The sequence below is a fragment of the Oratosquilla oratoria genome, chromosome 33, assembly GCF_046742065.1.
Source record: "Oratosquilla oratoria isolate Oo_2021 chromosome 33, ASM4674206v1, whole genome shotgun sequence".
Classification (NCBI taxonomy): Eukaryota; Metazoa; Arthropoda; class Malacostraca; order Stomatopoda; family Squillidae; genus Oratosquilla; species Oratosquilla oratoria.
This window is the reverse complement of record NC_134809.1, coordinates 13192146-13214149: the sequence shown is the minus strand read 5'-3', so window position 1 is coordinate 13214149 and position 22004 is coordinate 13192146. Positions and strand designations below refer to the sequence as shown.

The following is a 22004-nucleotide window of genomic DNA, read 5'->3' as shown; positions in this document are numbered from 1 at the left end:
AGTTTGGTCTGGCAATATGCATTCTCCGTGTTCACTACTTTCGATGACTCTCTCTCTCTCTCTCTCTCTCTCTCTCTCTCTCTCTCTCTCTCTCTCTCTCTAATTGTTGTTCATAATGTTACTACATGTTTATTCTTGGTTGGATTTTTACAGTAAGAAATAGTGAGTCAATTCTCACATTTCTGTTTTGCAAATGCTTCCCCCCCCCAAAAAAAAAAAAAAAAGTCATAGCCACTAGTTTAGCCCTCAAATTAGTGAAGGTGTTTTGTGTTGCTGCTCAGAGTGAGTGAATGACTAGTATTATATCTTCTGTGCTTTTCCTGTGTAATTACACCTTGGTCGATAGGTGTTACACTGTGTAATCAATGCTTTTGGTCATTGTAGCTGAATGCAAGGTTTTTGATAAATTCCAAAGCCATTGGGTTTTCCATCCATCATTTTTATCCCTCTGTGTAGCCTGAATGTTGTCAGTCTTTTTCTGAATTTCTCTTAATTGATTCACTGGTATTGAACCGAATCATATTTTGATGCCTATTATATATATATATATATATATATATATATATATATATATATATATATATATATATATATATATATATATAAACACTTCAGAAATGAATGGTAAGGTTACCGATTATCTGTTACCATTTTTAAAGTTTGATTTAATTCACAATCATATTATTCAGTTGTCTTTTTCATATATGATGGCTTTTGTATGTTTTGTGCAGATTTCTCCAACTGATTACCATGCAGGTATACCCTGCTGCAAGCAGAAGTGTGGTTATTTCAGAAGTTGGTAGCCAACATGGCTTACCACAACAAACACTTTGTACTGGTTGCCACTTTTCCCCATTTTAACTTTTGCCAAGCTGTTTCGTTCACATGTGGAATAATGTGGTAGTGAAAAGGGTAAGAACGAATTCAGATGTCTTGACATTATTCCCACCCACTGTCTAGTGTCAGAACCAATGCAGCAAGACAGTACATCCACAGCAAGGCCACTTCACTTTAATCGGCGAACCCCCTCTCTGTCCCCCTCATGCAGAAAAAAAGAAGACGGGGAGAAAGCCCCTTTGAGCTGCGTCAAAATATCATTCATACATAACAACTCCAAAGCCCTCTCCATCCCCCACCCCCCTTCCTTGCATCACAATATCATCAATACACTACCATTCTCCACTCGCCCCTACTTCCTGCCTTCTTTCCTTGCTCAATGCTACTCCTATAAGGGAGAAAGCATTTGGTATAATATATATATATATATTTTCTCCCTACTAGAAACCTTATGTATCAGTACTATACTTCGCCCCGTAGAAGTGAGTGGCATTACAAATTTCTTATCGCATATCTGTTGCTAAGAGTGGGCGTATTTATATAAATGACGTCTAGAGATGGTGTGACCTACTCGAGATACTGAGATGAAAAAGGGAATAATCGGAGCCTTGTGGTTGAACATGCTTGGCTGGAAATATGATCATGATATGCGGTGTTATTCCTGTTTCTCACATGATCAGTGCAAGTTAATTAAAAAATCCCCACCCTACAAAGATGACATGATGCATTTTCGTAGGCTACGTGTGCGGTGACGAAGCGTGTTGGACCTTATCAGCAGTTATCAGCGTAATCATCCTCTACTGTTTGTGGGGCTGATAAAGCGAATGAATTTGTATGGGTGGATGGAAGGACGGTAGAGGTCGCAATTTGGTGCAACTGTAAAGGGCGTGCTTGTATGGTGCTGCTCATATTTGGGCTGTTTGAGGGCAAATCTGTGGGAGCAGTTTGTGAAATTTTCATTGCCCCCCAGTGGTGTGTAAGGTTGCTTTGTATTCATAGGCACGAAAGGCTGGCGGCGGTAGTTGTGAAAATGCCATATCACATGCGTTTGTGATAAATGTTTTGAAGGCATCAAAGAGGACAAAATAATTATGTCAGATAAGTGTACAATATATTAAAACTTACAGATTACGATGTTGAAATTGAATTCAGCAAAGTTTATCCAGAAGGAACTTAGAAAATGTGTGGATTCGTGTTTCAATCGTCTAACGTAACGGCTAAACGATTGGAAGACCTCTATTGGGTATGTGCTCAACAATAGTGCACTCACAGGAGAATAGAATTTATTTTTTAACATGAATTATGCTATTCGTGATATTCTCTTGGTTAATATTATGAAATTTTATTTATTGAAAATCGAACGGTTGGCGTTTTGTTGCGTCTGAGCATTGCGATCACTGTTTATCCCGAGTAACCGACTCAGTGCGTGTGAATAATGAATGACGAAGACACTAAGTGGTGTATGGTACCATCTCGATTTCCGAAACTGTGCACAACCCAAACAATTTCAATGTTACCAGCGACCATCCGGACTCCTTTTCTAACTCGTATGTATAATCTATAAGTAATGAATATAGCATGTAACTGCCATAGGTTGAACCGGGGTGGAGAGGGCAGCCTACTAAGTTCACGGCAGCTGCCGGATCTGAAACTCGTAAGGCTTCCAGGGGCTTTAAAACTAGACTCAGCGTAAGAAACCCTCCATTTGCTCGTGTCAGCTGGCTTTGGTGGTGTGTGCTTCCATTAGCAACGTGTGAACAGCCCCAGTGTGTGTGCCCTGTGTATTGTGTTGAAGGCAAGTGTGTATATGGCGACGAGCCGCGTGCCATTGTACTTTCCCGTGTTCAAGCCGATCGAGACTAGGAACCGCCAAACCGAGGGATATTCAGACAGAGGTTGTATACGTAGTTAATTGGTTTGTAGGTGGTAGTGTAAGTCACAGCATAACAATTTCGAGGTAGAGCCTTGCCGCAGTTGTTGGGGCTGAAGTTGACTATAATTATACAGGGAAGGCATTGTTGTTTAAACTTAGAAAAAGTATAGCAGATTGTAAATTTCATCTTTGCTGCTGTCCTCAGTACTCGGTAAATATAACAATGTTAAGGAAAGCTTGGTATATGTGATGGAACTCCTACTAGATTGTTGGTTGGAATCTAGAACATCTTGGTACTGCATAGTTTCTGGTTGGTTAGCATATTTAAGCAGTTTAACGTAATTCAAATTAGCCTAGTTGTTTTATAATAAAGACAATTAGTATCAGTAATTTGCATAGATAGCTATGTTTTAAGTATGAAATATCTTTTCAAACAAGAACATCTTGTAAGAGTAATTGAGTTTCACTGACTGAAAACCCATATAGTGGCTGGCAATAGTTCTTCGCCCCAGCCATAAATCCTTCTGGGAAGAAATGTTGGACTGATGTCTGTTGTTAGTGTGAGACTACTTCTATGTCACAAGCTGAAAGTGATAGTAGGAAGGAGAGCAGTGACAGGTTGTTAGCTCTGTGTGAAAAGGCGTAAGAAATACGAATCAAGTTATAGAAATCTTGGGCCCAGTATAGAAACTGACAGTCTCTCATGGCTCCACCTGATAAAGGTGACAGGGGTTGATAGGTGCCATCCTGCAGGACCACCACAAGTAGGAGGTACCCATCATCAGTTCCAGAACCAATTAATGTGTAAATGTTTCTGGTAGTTAGTCATATACAAACAGTAATTAAGATCAACTTGATTATTTCTAATTATCAGTAATTTGCATAGGTTGTAAATTTGTTGATTTAAGTACAAGATATCTTGTCAAATTAATCATGATTATTGCAGTAATGGCTGGAAGTTATAGGATGGACAGTACATCATGTTTAGAACTGGGAGAAGTGTCATATTCAATAAAATGATTGAGAGTAAATTGATACATTAGTATGGTATAAGGTAACTGATGCAAGAGAAATTGTCATTGACCTTGGGGTCATGCACCATAAATGTAATGGTTATATTTGTAAAAATTGTGTAATCTTTTTTAATTATAGTACTTTTATCTGCGAGTTACCATTGCCCATTGTGTGTGTGTGTGTGCGTGTGTATATTTACCCAATTGTAGTATACACGAAAGGAGCAATGTTCTTTGGGTCCAGTCTCCTATTCTCTAATTTTCTAACATACCTAGACTCAAATTTGTGTGCAGTTCCAAATTATCTTTAATCAGATCTCTTCTATCAATGCAATCTATCCCCTTTAGTGACCTGAACACTGTCACCTCTTTCTCTTCAATCTTTCAGAGTTGGTAGACCAAGTGTGTGTGTGTTATAATTTGAGATACTGGTAGAGTAGTTTACAGCATCACAAGGGTGCAAGGTCTAAGTGGAGGCAGATTGTGTCAGTTTGACATGAAGAGAGTTCATAGTAGGACACACTACATTAAATTTCATGGTTCAAAAAGCCTTTTGTAAGGGGACACCATCCTAGCCTTTTTTTAATATTAAAAGATATACACTATCTTTGAATGTGAAAATAGTAGTTATATACTTTGGTGGCATACAGATTGATACATTCATCATATTTACACCTTAGCAGGGGCCAGTGGCAGGTACCATGTATGCATATGTAAATGACATTTCCAGTAAATTAGTAATAAATAAGCATTGGCTTGATGCTGGATCGTACTGATGGCTCGGAGCAGTGATAATTTAGATGGATGTTGAATTATATTTTTATGTTGAAGTTTAAAAGCTAAGTCATGGTTAATATTAAATATAGGACTTGAACCTCATAGTTTGTCATATCAAGGGGTAATATATATTTTCAAATGATAATGGTCTTGTGTCCATGGGTGCTGGCCCAATAGCAGAATGTTGCTGCTTCTTATAATAATTAAGTACTTCATGACAGACCAGTAACAGTTTTGGGCTTGTATTCGAAATACTGAGGTGGTTATTAATACATACATACATACATATACCAAGGCTTTTTCCCCCTTTCAAGGGAGGTAGCCAAAAAGGGAAAGGCATAAAAACACTCCCACCCATTTCATCCCTAAATACACTCCACACCCCTCCCACCCTCCCTCTCATCTGAGCACCTCCTGGTTATTAATAATCTAAATTACTTGTGACTAGTCTCTACATATATTGTTGGAAAATATAGGAGGAAACACTGAATAAAAAAAACAAAATTCTATTAAATTTCCCCAAAACATTGAAAAGACCAATGACTGGTAGTGGTGATCCTGCAAGATAATGTTCAGAGTCATCAACTTCCTATTTTCAAAATCTGCCTTACTTCCTTCAGGAGGTACAGTCCAGATGGGCTGATGCCATTTGTAAACCAGGCCCAGGGTCTAACTTTTTTCATCCTTTCATATGGGGAGAGCTGAGAATTAGTGACTTTCTACTGCTATATGCTAGTGACAAAAACTGTCCCACACTTATACAACACACAGGAATCCAAAGTTTCTTCCTGGAGAGATCTATGGGAGCTAAGATTTGAAGGTTGATGGATGGGTTTTTGGATGGGTGGATTCTTTGACTTGCCCCCTCATGTAAATAGGTGGGAAGGGACCTTTGGTATATATATATACGTATGTGTGTGTATGTGTTTTTTGGACAAGATTGACAAAGATGTGTTAGAAGAGGATGAAAGATTAAGAGATACTTAAAGATTGAATGTATGGAGACTGTATAGGAGTAGTTTCTCATATAGGTGTATTTGAATAGATTGGAAGAAAACTTAGATTTAAAGTGAAATTGGAGAAATGGAGACAGACAAGACCCTAGGCAAATGCATGCATTGGTGGGAAACTTGTACACACATTGCTCCTTTCCTGTATAGTACAGTTAGGTAAACACACACACACACACACACACACACACACAGACACACACACACACACACACACACACACACACACACACACACACACACACACACACACACACACACACACACACACACACACACACACACACACACACACACACACACACAAAAGGTGTGGGGGATTCATAAACCAAACTCTGTGTTAGAATAAGATTATTGAAAATTAATACTTACACAACATCAGTTTTGCCTAAGGCATATAGGCACCATGTTGACACCCCAACAATGGCCACCCCCATGATGGCGCAGAGGGGAAAGACCTGGAAATAAGAAAAAAATATTAATTAGGTGGTGAAGGAATATGGGAGACAATTTCTTTACAGTTTTACACATTTTGGATTTGGTAATGTAATCTGTATTCCTGAAGTCATCTTATGTAAATTTTACTAAGGAAACTTTATCTGTTTTACAGAGAGCAGTTTGGGAATCTTGAAGGGGACAATAAAGATGGAAGGCATGGCAGAGCATGTTAACGGAACCTCAGGGTCACAGGGCGGATCATCTGGCAGGTCATCACCATCAGGTAAAATGTTCACAAATTTGTCTCGTGTGTAACATGATTATACATGGGGTGTGTGTATATATATATATGTTAACAGGCTTTGGTGTGCACATTGTAATTTTGGCTCTTATTGCCCTTATCAGATCCAGCTCCCAACAAAATGTTTGTGGGTGGTCTTTCATGGCAAACCACACCTGAAAAGCTGAAGGAGTATTTTGGAGCTTATGGCACTGTACGAGATGTTCTTATTATGAAGGATCCTGTTACGCAGGTAAGCAGAGTTTTCTGTCCGATTGTGATTTCATGCATGCATGGTATCTGCTATCCTAACCCTGAAATTGTTTAAGCTTCCAGTCCCTTTTCTTTCTTTGTTCCTTTAATTTCCTTTCGATAACTTTATCGTTGTATTTCTTATCATTTAATTTTTCATTGTTATTGCCAACAATAACCCCCCACCGTTTATCCATTTCCTTGTTTTCTTTTTCCTATACTCTGTTAATCCTTCATCTATTTACTCCTCTCCCTTTCCTTTCTTTTTCCATTCTCCTAATTCAGGCGAGTAGAATTGATGCACCCATTTTCAGACCATCCCACACTGAAACAGTACCAACAGAATTGGCATGGCAACAGGCACCTTTTGCCACAGAAGACACAAAGCATAAAATACTACAATAGCCCTCTTGAACCTCAGAGAGCAACACAATATCACTTCACCAAGTGACTTGTGGGCTGAACAGGTGGCCATTGCATGTTTTCTGTGTTTTCCTCTTTGCCTCTGTTTCTCTCCTACATCTTTCGGTACTACCCCTACCCTACTACTACTTAATTTACTATTTCCTTCCTTTATGCACCCAATATTCCCTCCCCTTCCACCCCTCCCTCTTCCTCCCAGTTTACCAATTTTCCCACCTCCCCTTGTACTTTACCTATCAACTATCTTCCTTTCTTGTGTATTCTCCCCCCACTTTCCCCCTCACCTCTGTCCCATCCCCCCCCACACACACACTCACTCACTGCTGTTCCATATATACTTGTCCCATTTGCCATAACATGTCCTCCCTTTACATTTTACCCATCCACTTCCCTTTTCACTTCCTGTACACTAACCCTTCTCCTCCATCCCCTTTCATTTTCTCCTTCCCCCTTCCCTTCTTTCCTTCCTCCCCATCCCATTCTCCTTTCCCCTTCCTATTCTCCTTCCCCCTTCCCATTCTCTTTCCCCCTTACCTTTCTCTTCCCCCTTCCCATTCTCCTTTCCCCCTTACCTTTCTTTCCCCCTTCCCATTCTCCTCCCCTTCCCATTCTCCTTCCCCCTTCCCTTTCTTCCCCTTCCCCTTTCCCCCTCTCCTTCCCCCATTCCCCATCTTTCCCCTTCTTCCCCTTCCATCAGCCTTTTGTTCCTCACCGTTTCCCAAATCCTTTTATCCACTCATCCTCCCTCACATTTTCATTAACTGCATCCAAATGATACTTTTATTCTCTCCCTTTTTTCCAGTGTGTTTTATTCTCTTCCTCCATTTCCCCCTCTTTCTTCCCCTCCATGTCCTCCGCCTCCTCCTCCTCCTCCTCCTCCTCCTCCTTCCTATTCTTCCTCCTTTTCCTGTTCTTCTTCTGCCTTCCTCCTCCATTTCATTTTCTTTGTCTTCATGGTATTTACAAGATCACAAAATCATTAAATTTGTGAGGCCATAAATATAAAATGTGACATTTACTGCCAAGTCATTAATTTGATACTTTATACTTTTATTTTTAAGAGATATAATTATCTAGAAAAAGAAACAAAGTAAATGAATAAATCCAACTACAGTATTTGCCAGTGTAATTTATTATTCATTACTGTTTGGAAGTGTTCCATATTTTTGTACCCATAATATGATGATTATGATATTGGTATATGTTATAAGTGGTAGTCTTGAAATATTTCATGCTAATCTGTCAGTGATGAGATGTACTGAAAGGCCTTTTCCCCCTTAATGGGGGGGGTAACCAAGTCAAAGCATAGACCCGTCCCACATTCCAAAAACACGTGCATTGTCTCTTCCATCTTAGCACTTCATGGTCTTCCTTTTCCCTATCATGCTAGACTGGGGCACTGGCAATGCAGCAAGACATAGCATATCCATAGCAGAGTCTGACATCTAGAGCTTGTTTCCCGTGACATTGTCCTCCCAGTCCATTTGAAAAATTGACAGTAGAGATCATTGCTTTGATCTGTATCATGTACTCTCCCTCCTTCCCTCCCTCCCCTCCTTCCTTCCCTTTTTCCTTCCCTCCTTGGTATAGCCTCACCATCACAACAAGCCACTCTCCATTCCAGATCCCCAGATAGGTTCTACTAATTAGACATTTTTAACTGCCCGCAATAGACTTCCCCCAAATCCCATGCTGCCTCCATCAATCATATTTTATATCTTCCAAATTTATGAAATTCCAAAAAACACACTGCCAAAATTTTGCTGCAAAACCATGAATGCACCTTCCTCTCCTAAATCCACACTGATCTTCCCCAAATATTCATTTTCCTAATCCTTTCAATTAACATCCTCTCATACACTGTATACAATATTCTTAACAGACTGGTCCCTCTTAATCTACAACCTTCAAACTCCTCCAATTTCCCCTTGTATAGTGAAACTACATATACTCTAGTCCTTCTGTACTTCTTCCATTAAGTACACATTAAACAATATCACCAGCCGTTCCACCATAACTGCTATGACATAAGATGCTCCACATAGCATCCATCTAACTGAGGTGCCTTACCAGCTTTCACATCTTCTCTCCCCCCAAACGAGTATTTGCCAAATTAAAAAGAACAGGACTAGTAAAGTTCTTCAAGGAATGGGTTGCAGGCTTTTGATCTGTTTGTCATTACCCCATAATGAACAGTACTGGAAATTCAATTGTTGGTTAAAAAAAAAAAAAAGTGCTGGAATAGGAGAAAAGTACAACTATACAAGAACACTGGAGTTGTGTAACCTACTGTATCGATAAATTTTTCCCTGCCTTGTTGACTAACCTTCCCCCAATATTTAATTGGTAGCATTTTATGATCAATCGGACAGTCCTTCCTCACACCACATCCCTTCCCTCTCTTATCTAACTTCACCTTACCACATCCATGCTTTATCTTGCCTATCTTCCATGCATCCTCTCTCCATCCCATCCCCCTTACTTGCCTTCCCCTTCTTCTTCCCCACCCCTCTTACCCACAATTCCTCTTTCCCCCCTCACCTTGCTAGCTATCTCTTCCTTTTTGCCTTCTTCCCATCCCCCTTCTGCTTTTGCTTTACCCCTAGAACTTTAGCTTCCCACTTGTCTGCTTTCACTTCCCATTGCCAGCCTTCCTCCACTCTCTATTTCTATCCCCAAACCCTCTCTCCATCCCCTTATGGTTTCTCTTACGTCCCTCCACCATATTTTAATTTTTCTTGGTGCCACAATGTATTGATAGACTGATGCCAGACTTTTATCTCGTATATTAATGCAGTATGGTTATTGTTAATAACAGAGGAGTCGAGGCTTTGGCTTCATCACATTTGGAGATTCAAGCAGTGTAGAAAAGGTGATTGCAGTTCCAAACCATGTATTGGATGGAAAGAAAATTGACCCCAAACATGCAACTCCAAAGAACAAGGGAAAGACAAATAAAACTAAGAAGATATTTGTTGGAGGAGTGAGCCAAGAGACGAGTGCAGATGAAGTAAAGGCTTACTTTTCACAGTTTGGAAAGGCAAGTAATCTGTACACATTTTTATTTGTTATTGTCATAATGTGTGGCAATTGGAAGTAGTTTTTTTTATAATGTTTTATTCATTTGTTCATTTTTTATTTTGGTCCAGGTGGACGAGGCAGTAATGTTGATGGATAACCAGACTAAGCGTCACCGTGGCTTTGGTTTTGTCACTTTTGAAAATGAGGATGTAGTGGAGCGTGTCTGTGACATTCACTTCCACACCATCAAGAACAAGAAAGTAGAATGCAAGAAGGCACAACCCAAAGAGGCTGTTCAGGCAGCTTCTCTTCTGTCCAAACGGCTTCTAGTGGGAGGACTGGGCACGCCCCTTGTGGCACAAGCAGCTCAAGTACAAGCTGCTGCCCAAGCTGCTGCCCTTCAGAATGCAGCATATGGCAAGCTGGTTGGTGTAGGCACAACCTACCCAGCCTTGTCGGCTTACCGTTACACACCATACCCTCTTCCAACAGCAGCAACAGTTTCAGCTGCTGGTGGTCCTCCTGGAGGTCCAGCTGGTGTCCAAGGTGCGGTGGTGAGTGCTGCAGCCCCCAACCCAGCCCATCACACCACCTTGACCACCCATGCCACACAAGCTCTGCCCACCATGCACACTACCCCAGCCATAACTAACCCCTACCAGGGTTATTCTCTCACAAACATAGACATGTCTTCTTTCCAAGGGGTGGACTGGTCTGCCATGTATGGTGTGGGCATGTATGCCTGAGTCAGCCCATCACAACCCCCAAAACCTTCTCACCCACCACCACCCATACCGTCACCATCCACACTCCCAAGGGGTCACAGGCCAACCTCGGCTTTCTTTCATCTTGCTGGTTAGGCCTGCCCCGCCAGGCACCAGATATTCTTAACCTCAGGGAATTTGCATAATTTAAGTTTTCCTTATGTGTTCTTTCCCTCAGATTTCTCCCTGTTGCACCTTTAATTTGTGAGAGGACTCATCATCATATGTGGCCTTCTTGTGGAATTGATTGTGTAGTGCCATAAGTTTGTGCCGGTGGCCTGTGCCTCCTTCCCCTCCTCATCACCTCCCTCAACCCACTCCACGATCTCGACACTAAATAGTATTTTGTCTCTCTAGGCATGGTCAAGTGGACCCTGCCCTCACTTAGTCCAGTTACTTAAGGCATTTTCTCAGACATTCTTTTTGTTTATTTATTTTTGTTAGTGTGAGTTCATAGGGTGTAAGTGTTTCTTAGTGTTGTCCTGTTGTGGCCGAGAGCCAAGCTATATACATGGACCTTCGCAAGTGGAAGTGAACAAAGGTGTATATATTTATGTAGTGCTAAGTGCTATAGGATATATACTAGTGTAATGATAGTACTAATGCTGTAAAGAGAGAAGTAAGGGATTTGCCACCATGCTCTTGCCACAAAATGTGCATACAGGGTTGCCATGCAGTCACTACGGCTTCTGGAACAATGTCAATAGTGGGGTGTGAGCAGCTTGGCTTAGTGTCGACTAATGGCAGTGACAAAGTCAGTGATTGGCTATCATTTCTTTAGACTACTGATGACCTGATTACAGGGGGCCATATTGTGACTTGGTAAGGAAGCTTGTGGAGAGAGTTCCAAACACCCCACTCTCTTGATGACATTCCACACATTGAGACTTCAACTTCTACTCCACTACGTCTATAGCAAGTGTTTAGTAATAAGTGCAGAGCAATACTCACTGTTCATTTTATTGCTTAATGGAGTCCTTTCTGTGAAACACAATAACCTCAGTGGTATTTGTTCTGTGTACTTTCCAACCATGTCTCCTACCTTATCCAGCTCCACCCTATCCAATATCCATGCCCAACTGTCCCTTTGCTGTTCTCACCTCACCTTGCACCCTTTCCTAACCTGCCAACAACTACCACCAGCTGGGCATGTCTTAAGAATTACAGACGCCACCACAAGAACAACCAGCTACGACGATATTGAAAAAACGAAGTGCAAAACCACCACTGGATCTTCTCTTATCGTGTCAAGTCATGACAAGTCAATTTATCTGCTGCTTTAGTGATTTTTTTTGCTGGGCAGCCCGTGGCATCTTCCACCATCGTCATCTGCATCGCCACAGTAATTCGTAAGTATCTCAGACCAGGCTCCCACTCGTTTGTACTACTATGGATATGACTTTTGTCTTCACCATGATAATGTATTGGCATGCCACACTGTATGAGTCCAGCTCTTCTAGGCCTATCCTAGGGGTCATGTGCTAAGGTAGAAATGTTAAACCTTCTTGACATTTGATTTGCACATTATATTTGGAATGGACAGCAGTGTAAATTCATGTAGGCCATCTTTATAAAAGCAGCTAATGTCAATAGATTGGATTAAACATTCTTGTTTCATGTCTTCTAGGCATAGAGCAGATAGTCTAGACTGTATTGTAAATAGCTTTTTATGTGGTGGTTACCTGTAACACATCATTGGTTTAGCTGAAACTACTGTTGTTAGTTGTGTGGAAGCTGTAGCCGTTGTGTCTGGGATACATTGTGTTTTGGAAAATATTGTTTGGCTGTTGTCTAGAGCAGAGGCTGCTCGACACAGCTTAACCTGTCCTGACCCTTCCTCTCTGTAACCCTACTACATGTATAGTACCTGGACCCCAGCACCCATATAGCGTGCATGCAAGGGCACATCCCTGCCACATCCCATCCTTTTCACCTTGTCTGCCACTTGCTGACTGGGTGATTATGTAGGGTATTGTGGACCAGACTGCCCTTGCTTGCACGTACACCAGGTGGTTGGGCCATTCTAGTGTAATGAGCGCCAGAACATACTCTCGTTATTTACGAGACATTGGTTCAATGCATGGGTCTCGTTGCTACTACTGGGGTTCTTATTATCTGTACCCACAATAGCCCTCTGTTTATATTAATTATTATTATTATTACTATTATTATAATTGACATGAATAGATTTTGATCATATGTATTACACCAGCTCTGTGGTCAGTACTGACTCCCAAGTATTTCGTCGTATAATAATAAGTAGATTTGATCACCCATTTTCTCTTGTCCCATATGGCTCCAAAAAGTAATCCATTCATCATAGTGTTTCACAGTATAGTGTTTTATATAACCAATACCAAGCAATTTTATTCAGTTGTGGGGGTAGAACCAGGCCTGAATTGGGTCTTGATTGAGAGACCGTTCTAGCCAGGGTCTGACCCAAAGCTGAATAAGATTATTAGGTACTTGTTACAATAGAGCCCATACTGTGCATCACTGTTGAAAGGGTTAACAAGACACTCGAGCTTTTGTGAAAAAAAAAAAAAAAAAAAAAAAAAAGAGGGGGGGAGGTATTTATTGATTGCTACATGCAAATAAGAAATTTCAAAGTGAATGCCATTGCAGTGGAGGGTAAAACATGCCATTTGTCCCTAATTGTCCCTCCTTGCTTCCTAAATTAGCCCATTTTTTAGGCCCAACTCAGTAAATTAAACAAAAACCACTAAGAAGGCCAGTCACTGTGTCCTTGGGTGCCGTGTGGGACTTTCTACTCTTTAGTATGACATGGGGTATGCTAATAACTGCATCTCAGCTCAACTGTAGACATGAGAGCATCAGTAGAAATCATTTCTTTTATTCTTCCCTTTGGGTGTTGTTATACTGTTTTAACTCCACATGTTTCAAGTAAAATCCACTTCTGTGACTGAACTACTGCTAGCCATGCACTGTCTGTATTTATCATTCTACTAGGATAATTGTATGTCCTAAAGCAAGCAACAATGTAGTGCTGTTATTCTTGTTGGCAGGCAAAAGGTGGGGCGTACTTAAAAAGACGTATTCTTTCATATCTAGTCATACCTGATGTGATGGCTCATTTTTTTGTACTTAGCTCTTTACATATAGGTATTAGTTAGTTTTCTTAGAAATATGTAAGTGTCCTGTCATCTTGCTAATTTAGTTGGTCATTTTTGTTGGCACCCACCGCCCATCAATTGAAATACGTCATAGCAGATCCTATCCTCCCCACATTCTTCATCCTGGCCGCAAGACTTACAAGTGCTTGGCCCAAAGATCATAATAAAATTCCCTTTCATGACGTGTAGCTAGTCAGTGAAGCAAAGAATCAAATGGCAAGCGCTCAGCTAAGAAATCAAAGTGCTTGTGACATGTCCCCTTATTGAAATTATTATTTATCTTAGCAAGAAACAATGGAGAGGGTGCTATTGGTAGATTATGTAACCTCCCAGTGGACCAAGTAAATCTGAGCAAGCAATAATACATTTGTATAGAAATTGGCAATGAGAGGAGTATTAAAATATTTTTACACACATTATACTGCCTTTGCTCAACTACCTTTGCTCAAGCAAAATCATGCCTAGCCAAGATTGAGTTGAAATGCAGATTAGGCCCCAAAAGTATGATGCCATTGAGTTGGCTCAAGTGGGATGAACTACCCAGGGTGATGGATATGTATGTGCAAGCAGTACAAGTAATTTCCAGGTTTAGCCGGGGGAATCGCTTTTAACTTGTTGCCATGCCCTACTTCCAAATGTTGGGGTGGTGGTTATGAGATGAGCATCTCCAGAACAATGAATCACGCATATCGTGTAATAGAACGCGAATCACAACATGGCTGCGAATCACAGTTGAGATACTTGCTGTTGGTTACTGACTACAGAAGCTGCTGTTACTATTTGTTGGACCGGTTTGGTGGATATGCCTGCTAGTGCTGACTTTAACTATTATTATTATTACAACTACAGCGTAAAGGTAGAATGAACCTATCTTGTCTCTTCCCATTGGATTAAACATGTAAAAATGGCTACCAATGTCATATATATTTATAAATGTGTGTTGGGTGCTTAGTGTATGTAATGTTAAGTCAGGTTGCGGTGGTGTTTGTTAATGATTGAAGCCAGTAAGTTGTTGAAGTTGGTTGGTAACTAATCTAACCTGCATACATCTGTGTGAACCAACTGAATATGTCTTTAGTCTTATAGTAAGAGCAGAGTGTAGCTTTTGTCAGTACTTACGGGCAAAGTGAAGTATTGGTAATGACCTACTGTATCTGTAGCTACAACTGGCAGCTTTAGGTAAATTTTGGCAGCTACTAGGTGGTCATGGTGTTGATTTTACGTAGACTTCTAAGTTTGAGGCATTTGCTGAAGTAAAGGGACTGTTGACAAAAGGTAGCTGGGATTAGCATCATCGTAACACCTGTCATGCTGGGGTTTATCTAGTCTGTTATGATAATGGTGTCACTCCTTGTTGCTATAACTTCTCTATCAACAGATCTTCAGCATGGGTTATGTCTTGTCTAGCTAGATTGTGTTTGGAGGGGTATGTTAAGGTTAGCTTGCAGGTTGTGGCGAGGTTTGTCTAGCTAGTCCAGTACACAACCCAGCTATGGTTGTGGCTAATTGATAGTTCTGTGGTGGTTTTAAAAAGCCTCCTGTAATCTACTATTGGAAGACAAAGCAACTCTTGGTATCTGGTTAGGTTTGTGCTATGGTGATGGCTCCACAAAGATGACAAGAAACACATCCCAAGTGACCAGACAACACTGCAATGTGACATATCTCGAATATTCAAGTCTTCACCTGCAATGGTACTCTCTAATGTCTCTGATAGAACTACAACATATATACAAGTACAACGTGCACCTCCCCTTCATAATCTCCATTAGCTATTAGGTGGGGTTAGCCCCTGTACATGATAAGAAGGCACTCTTGTATTAAGCGTAGCCAGCCTAAATGCTGCTGCCCTTGTGTGTTGCCCAAACAGAGGACCAATTAGTTGCATCTTGTCACTCTTCCTCAAGCTTCGTGGCTTGGAGGGACCAGAGTTTCTAGAGTTTTAGGATCCTACCACTTCTTAATGCTGTAGTCTTGATGTGGGTGGTTGCTGTTGTTGTTGTGTTCGTCACAGATAGAATCACGTGTTTGGTAGCATACTGTCTTCATTCGCCAAAGTCACGGCTAGAAAGCTGGTTGAATAGGATCATTATTTTTTGGTGCCTGGAGCAATGATGTTAGTCTAGCCACATGTCACAAAGGGGCAGAGGACAGAAGGAACCTGTGGCACCAAGAACCCAATCAAAGATTCCATGCTTGTCAGTGCCCTTTGTTCGTCTTAGTTTTATACAGCTGCTGGGTTGTGTGGCAGAGTACATGGCAAGGTTGTCTCGGCAATACCAGTAGGCTCCTTGGCAACTGCATCTTCCACTCCTGTCAGGCTCGGTCTTGCCTCTGTCCAGTGGCTTATGAGGGCGCTTATGGTCTTCCCAATGCATAGGTTCATTCTACCTGGAAGTTCAAGTAGCTCATGATGGTAATAGTATGGTTAGGGGTGTCCGTTTCCATCAGAATTTGGGTAGGGCAAAAGAAATTATAAATAAATAAAAGTCTCAGTACAACCAATCTTCCAGTCAACTTGGAAATAGAATGATTTTGTGCTTATTGTTTTGTAGTTTTGTCTCCTCAACATTGATAGCTTGGTTTACTCTTTATGTACCTGGATTTTGTTTATTTTGTCGTTTATTTGTTTTTCTTGGGGAAGCCACCCAGCATGATTAGGAATCCAGTTTTCACTTAATTTTTTATTTATTTGATTTTTATTTTATTATCATTAATTTCTATTATTATTTATTTATTATCATTTATTTGTTTTTACTTGAATATTGGAATGTCTTTCTAACTTCCAAGTTCTGTGATGAAATAATTTTTGTCTGAATCTGGTGAATTGATTGTATCTTTGTTGATTGTGCCAAATGAAGTTGACACTAGAAGATGTGTTGATTGAACTAGAGTCACAAAGTATCTTAGGTGCTGCCCCATGGCCACACACACAGCAGCAGCAGCATGAGCTAAGTTTCCACCAAACCCACGTCCAACAGTCAAGTAGGACCACACCCCTCCTACTTAATAAACTACTTACTATTTACAAGACCAATAATGAAAGCTTACGACACCATTTTTGTATAGAGGCAATGTCACGAAGCAATAAGTGTCGGAAACCCTCTATTTTTGTACATAAAAAAGTGTGAACATAATGCTATAAAAGTCCGAAATAAAATCGACCTATTTTCAAAACCAATATGAGAGTGTATCTATTATTATATTTGAACACACCACTCCAATAGTGAAAAAGAAGTGTGATGCTGTAAAACTTTTTTCTTCCATTTTTGGGAATAAGCCATTGATAACCCAAATAAAAACGTATATAAAAAAAAAGGAAAAAAAAAAAAAAACTTGAGCGAAACACTTATGAAAGCTATCATTCATGTTGTGCTCCAAAGTAGTGCTCTGCTCCCTCTGTTTTATATTTATTTTGATTATTATTTGTCTATTTATATATTTATTTTTCTTACTGATTTACTTGCAGATGATTAATGTTTGAAATAGGGTAGATGGTTGAAGTTAAATTGTATGAATTTGATTATTGGTTGATTTAGGCCCATCTACTTTTGTGTGTATATTGGTGTGTTTTGAATGTAGTTTGTAAGCTATTGGCTGTTATGTCCCCCCTCCCTCTCTTCTTCATCCCCTCTTACCTTCATGGCAAGTTGAAATGGCTGTAGAGTTGTAGTGCAATTTGATTATGCCAATTGGAAGTGTTTAGCCTTGCATCATTTATTTGTATCTTCTCATTACTTAGTTCAGTTTACATATTAACTTGTAATCCTGATATTCTGCTACCTGCCCTATACTTGACCCCCCCCCCCTCCCTCCCCCTCCTGCTACATTTTCTTGTCCCATATTAAGGAAGAGAAGCATTGCTCCTTTTAGTTATTATAAAGCAAATTTATTTTATTTTATTTTTTTTTTTTCTCCCACCTATAACTTTTCATTGGTACACATTGTAGTCACCTCAGTTCTATTAATAACAAAAGTTCCTTCCGTTTTGTTTTTGTTTTCTTAAGATTTATTCCCACCGTCATGGAGTATAAAATGTCAGCACACACCAAATCAAATGTATCTGATTTTAATTAGTTGGTACAACTATTACCTTCATTTCATAATTTCTACTTGTAGCACTTAGTTTTTCAACACAAAATTTACATGATCATCCCAGTCTGACTTATGGACCAGTACCCCAAACTTCTTTACTTTGACTTCTTAAAACACTACTTCATCCCGTAACCTCGCCTTTATCTTTGTTTAGTACAACTATTACTATGACTAATACTACTACTACTATTTGCCTTTTTGTTTGACTGCACAAGGACAGCAGCAACTAGCATGGCCAAGTCCTTATTGCTATTGTGCTCTCTCTCTCTCCAGTCCTTTAGTATTATTACTTTTATTAGTATGATTAATTGCTATTACTGTATTATTTGTATTGTTACCATTATGAGTACCATTATGATTATTATCAAAATTGATGATCACGTGATTTTATTAATGGTGATGATTGTCTGTGTTGTATTACCCACATTGTATTGAACAGCTTGGGCAACCATTAGTTATTGTAGCAGCAGCAGATATTGTTGTTGTTTTTATGTGGCAGTTTTGGGCAATAGGTTTATGGATGCCCTTTACATTTATCATCATTATTATTATTATTATTATTATTATTATCATTATCGTTATCACTTACTGTTATGTCCGCCTCAACAATGCCCAGAATTTGGCCTGTCTCTTTACGGCTTTTCATCTTTGGAATAATAATACCTGGGGTTGCAAAAGACACCACGTCAGGTCCTTGAAACCTCAATTTTTATTATAACGTGTTTCTCGTTTATTTATTTTTCATTCAGTGTTTGAAATTAGTTGATAGTTAAGCTGTTTTATTGCATGCTTTAACTGAAGTAGTAACCTTAACTTTCGAGTCCAAATGTCACCTATGGCTGTAATCTGGTTCTCATTCCCACCCCTTTCCCCCTCCTCTTACCTCTCTCCATCCCCCCCCCCACTTTCCATTCTCCATCAGCCACTATTGATCTAGTAATGCGTCACTTCCATCAGTCACACATGACCTCTTCTATGACATCCTTATCCCTCTGTTTTTTTTCTGCTTACGTTCGTGGTTATATAATAGATCTAAAATGGGAACTGCTTTCTGATCAGCCTTAGAAATGGTTATTAATAGCAAGAAAGCCTGTGTACATCTTACTAGAGGCCAGTGAGAAGAAACACAAAAAAAAAAAGAAACACCATCCAGGTTCTTCCATCTCTTGCATAGCATTTTGAATCGAGATGGATTGGCATAGTTTTGCATAGGGCGAGTGGAAGGTGACGAGAATGCCCCTAAATCATTTGGCAGCAAAAAGAAATATTTTTCCCCCCCCCTCTGAATGTTAGTATTCAACCACTGCAGCATTTACAGCAATATTGGGGGTTTCCTACCCATTGATTACTGTGCCATTTCATCTCTGGCTGGTCTTTGCTTGGTAAACAAGAATTCCTTCAGTTTCTGTCCTAGCTAGGAGCAACAGTAACAGCCACTAGTTTCCTCAGGATTTCTGGTGGATAGGATTTGCTTTATGCAGACATTGTGGGAGGCACATGACTAGCAAAATAGTTAGTTTCATTTCTTTATATTTTTATTCATCTGCTATTATCAATTTTTTTTTTTTTTATTCTATTACTATTATTTTATTATTAATTTTTTTATTTATTTTTTTATTTTTTTTTTGTTTAATTTTTTTTCCTAACTCTACGAGGAACCAAAGTAGTGTTGGTACTTCAGTTTTCTTTATTCATATTGCATGGATTCTTCCAACAGTTCTGTGCCAATCCCACCACTCCACTATGACTTGACCTGACCTAACCTGGTGATTTTGCAACCCTATTGGTATAATCAATCTGACTGAATTAGTTAAGAAGGCCCTGTTGACCCATTTCCCCCTCTGTCATCACCACCTTCCATGGACACAATGCAGTATCAAAGAACACAATAAGGTCACATTGATTGTAGAGAAAGACTGCAGGCATGTTTGAAGGTGGTGGTGGCTGTAGATGGGTAACAAGGACTGCAAGACTTGAGGTGTAGGAGCAATACTGAACTGTAGACGTGAAATGTTTGGTAGTTCCGCCAGCCAGCCAGCCAGCCTACCAACCAACCAGCCAGTCAGCAGGTAGTGCCTAGCTGAACCAGTGCCACCATTGCTGTCTGTCACTGGTGTGCTGAGACAGGTGTATGGTGGTGGCTCTGGGTCATGTTAGTCCTACCGTTTACTATAACTACCCATTGTAGCTCTGGCCGCCTCTTGTATATGTACGACCTGTAGAGCTGTTGCCACTGGCCCCGCCCACAGTAGAGCCCTTGCCGATCTGACGTGACAGCAACACCACCAACACAGCACAGCCACTACCCTCCATCATACTGGCTTGGTAGGGTGGTGGTATGTTCCTTTGTTACAAGCTAGATATTCCTTTTGTTTGAGTCCTTACTACAATAGTTTAGTAATTTGAGGAAGCCATTGCATTGTTTTTGTTTTGCTTTGTTTGCATTGGTGTGTTGGTGGTGCTTGAAGCTGCTCGTCTTGTAGAGCGGGAAGGGAGACGGGAGGCTGTAAGCGACGCATCTGCCGCACTTTGTAGTTTGAACCTCTAGTAATAAAAAGGTCAATGGTAGATATTGTAGTTTGAACCTTAGTAATAAAAGGTTATTGGTAGAAATTGTAGTTTGAACCTTTGTAATAAAAAGGGCATTGGTAGACATCGTAATTTGCTTGTCTTTTGGACACTTTTCTCTTTTAGCCTCTAGAGATTGCCATTTACTATTACTACTACTACTACTACTATTACTAGTACTATACTGTTGCTACTATTAATTGATCCAGCTAATGTCACTGTTTGGACTACAACAGAAAAGTTGCCCTATCAAATGATAAGAAGAATTAATCACTGATAATGAACAGCTTGGGGACCTGCTTGCTTCTTCACTGTCTAGTTGGAATAAACATGTGGAAACAAATAGAAACCACTGAGGAGGAATTCCCCGAATAAGTCAAATTGGACTGAGGAATTAGCGGTTTGTTTCCACTTTGACTAAATTAAGCTACCACTTACAGAAATAGATAAAAAGGATAGAGACTAATGATATTGGTAGGAATGTGATGATCTGATTGCAAAAGTTGGCATCCGCCTATTACTGTCCCTACTACCACTTCATGGCTGTTTCTATTAATTACTATAACTACCACAGTTACTACTACTACCACCATCACCACCACTACTTCCACAACTTTTGCTACTATTACTACTACTATTGCTACTACTTTCATTACTACAACTACAGGGCGGGCATATTATAAGTTTTAACATCATAGAAGTACGCATTGGTACAGTGAGACTGCAACTGATGGGCTAAACCCAACTATTCACAGGGCAATCAAGCTAGCCAATGAGCACACACACACCCTCTCATTCAATATGATTTATTATGGTCGCTTGGTCGTCATACTGCTTGGATATGCAAAGTATGTCATAATCTGTCTCTACTACATCTCTCCTTATCTGTCAACATAAATATTGTGTGGTTGTTACCTAGAGTAGCATATTTATTTTTATCCTTTTTTTTTATGTAGTTTAATTTTTTTAGTAGTATTCAGTTTTGGATGATGACCTAGTCCGCGTTTGGCAGTAGTAGCTGTTTGTGGATAATGGGAAATACATGACTAGTCTTTCCCATGTTTTTTGATAATTGTTTTTTAATAGTTGTAGTCATTGCTTGGCCTTGAATGATAGCCATTCATATAAATGCAGCCAATATATTTTCAGTACTTTTATTTTGTAAAATATATAATAGTGTTTGTATGATGTAAAGAAAGTCTGACTCGGAGTAAATTGGTCACTATTTTTGATCATGAATCTGCTAGAAAGAAGGGAGTAAAGGTATACGGGAGAACCTTGGATCACAGCAGATTTTGAGCTGAAGCTTAGACATCGTACTTTTTGCAGGGAGTGATGGCTCCAACGGTAAGTGCATCTGTGGCAGCTACTTTATTTGCCAGGTAACCAAGAGGCTATTTTCTACTTTAAACTTGAGAAAAGGACAACCGTTTTGGGATGCCAGATTGTCGGTATATTTGGTTTCTGATACGTGTATTCACGGCAGAAGGCAACATTTGCAGAGTAGATGTCCCAATGT

At 39.9% G+C, this 22004-nt stretch overlaps 2 protein-coding genes across 7 annotated transcripts in view; one reads left to right on the top strand and one right to left on the bottom strand.

Moving 5' to 3' along the window:
- msi (RNA-binding protein musashi) overlaps positions 1-20570 on the top strand; it is a 93699-nt gene extending 73129 nt beyond the window's left edge. For 2 of the 5 annotated variants that reach the window (XM_076172628.1, XM_076172630.1), the window contains 4 exons: positions 6121-6231; positions 6354-6481; positions 9722-9943; positions 10053-20570. In XM_076172628.1, the coding sequence (XP_076028743.1) occupies positions 6121-6231; positions 6354-6481; positions 9722-9943; positions 10053-10670 (1079 nt within the window). In that variant the 3' untranslated portion in view covers positions 10671-20570. Of the gene's footprint in view, positions 1-2212; positions 2385-2500; positions 2733-6120; positions 6232-6353; positions 6482-9721; positions 9944-10052 lie in introns of those variants that run through there. The other 3 variants (XM_076172626.1, XM_076172629.1, XM_076172627.1) reach the window with 3 other exon arrangements.
- LOC143017763 (normal mucosa of esophagus-specific gene 1 protein-like) overlaps positions 1-22004 on the bottom strand; it is a 554471-nt gene that overhangs the window by 322457 nt on the left and 210010 nt on the right. For both annotated transcript variants that reach the window (XM_076172632.1, XM_076172631.1), the window contains exon 3: positions 5883-5968. In XM_076172632.1, the coding sequence (XP_076028747.1) occupies positions 5883-5968 (86 nt within the window). The remainder of the gene's footprint in view (positions 1-5882; positions 5969-22004) is intronic.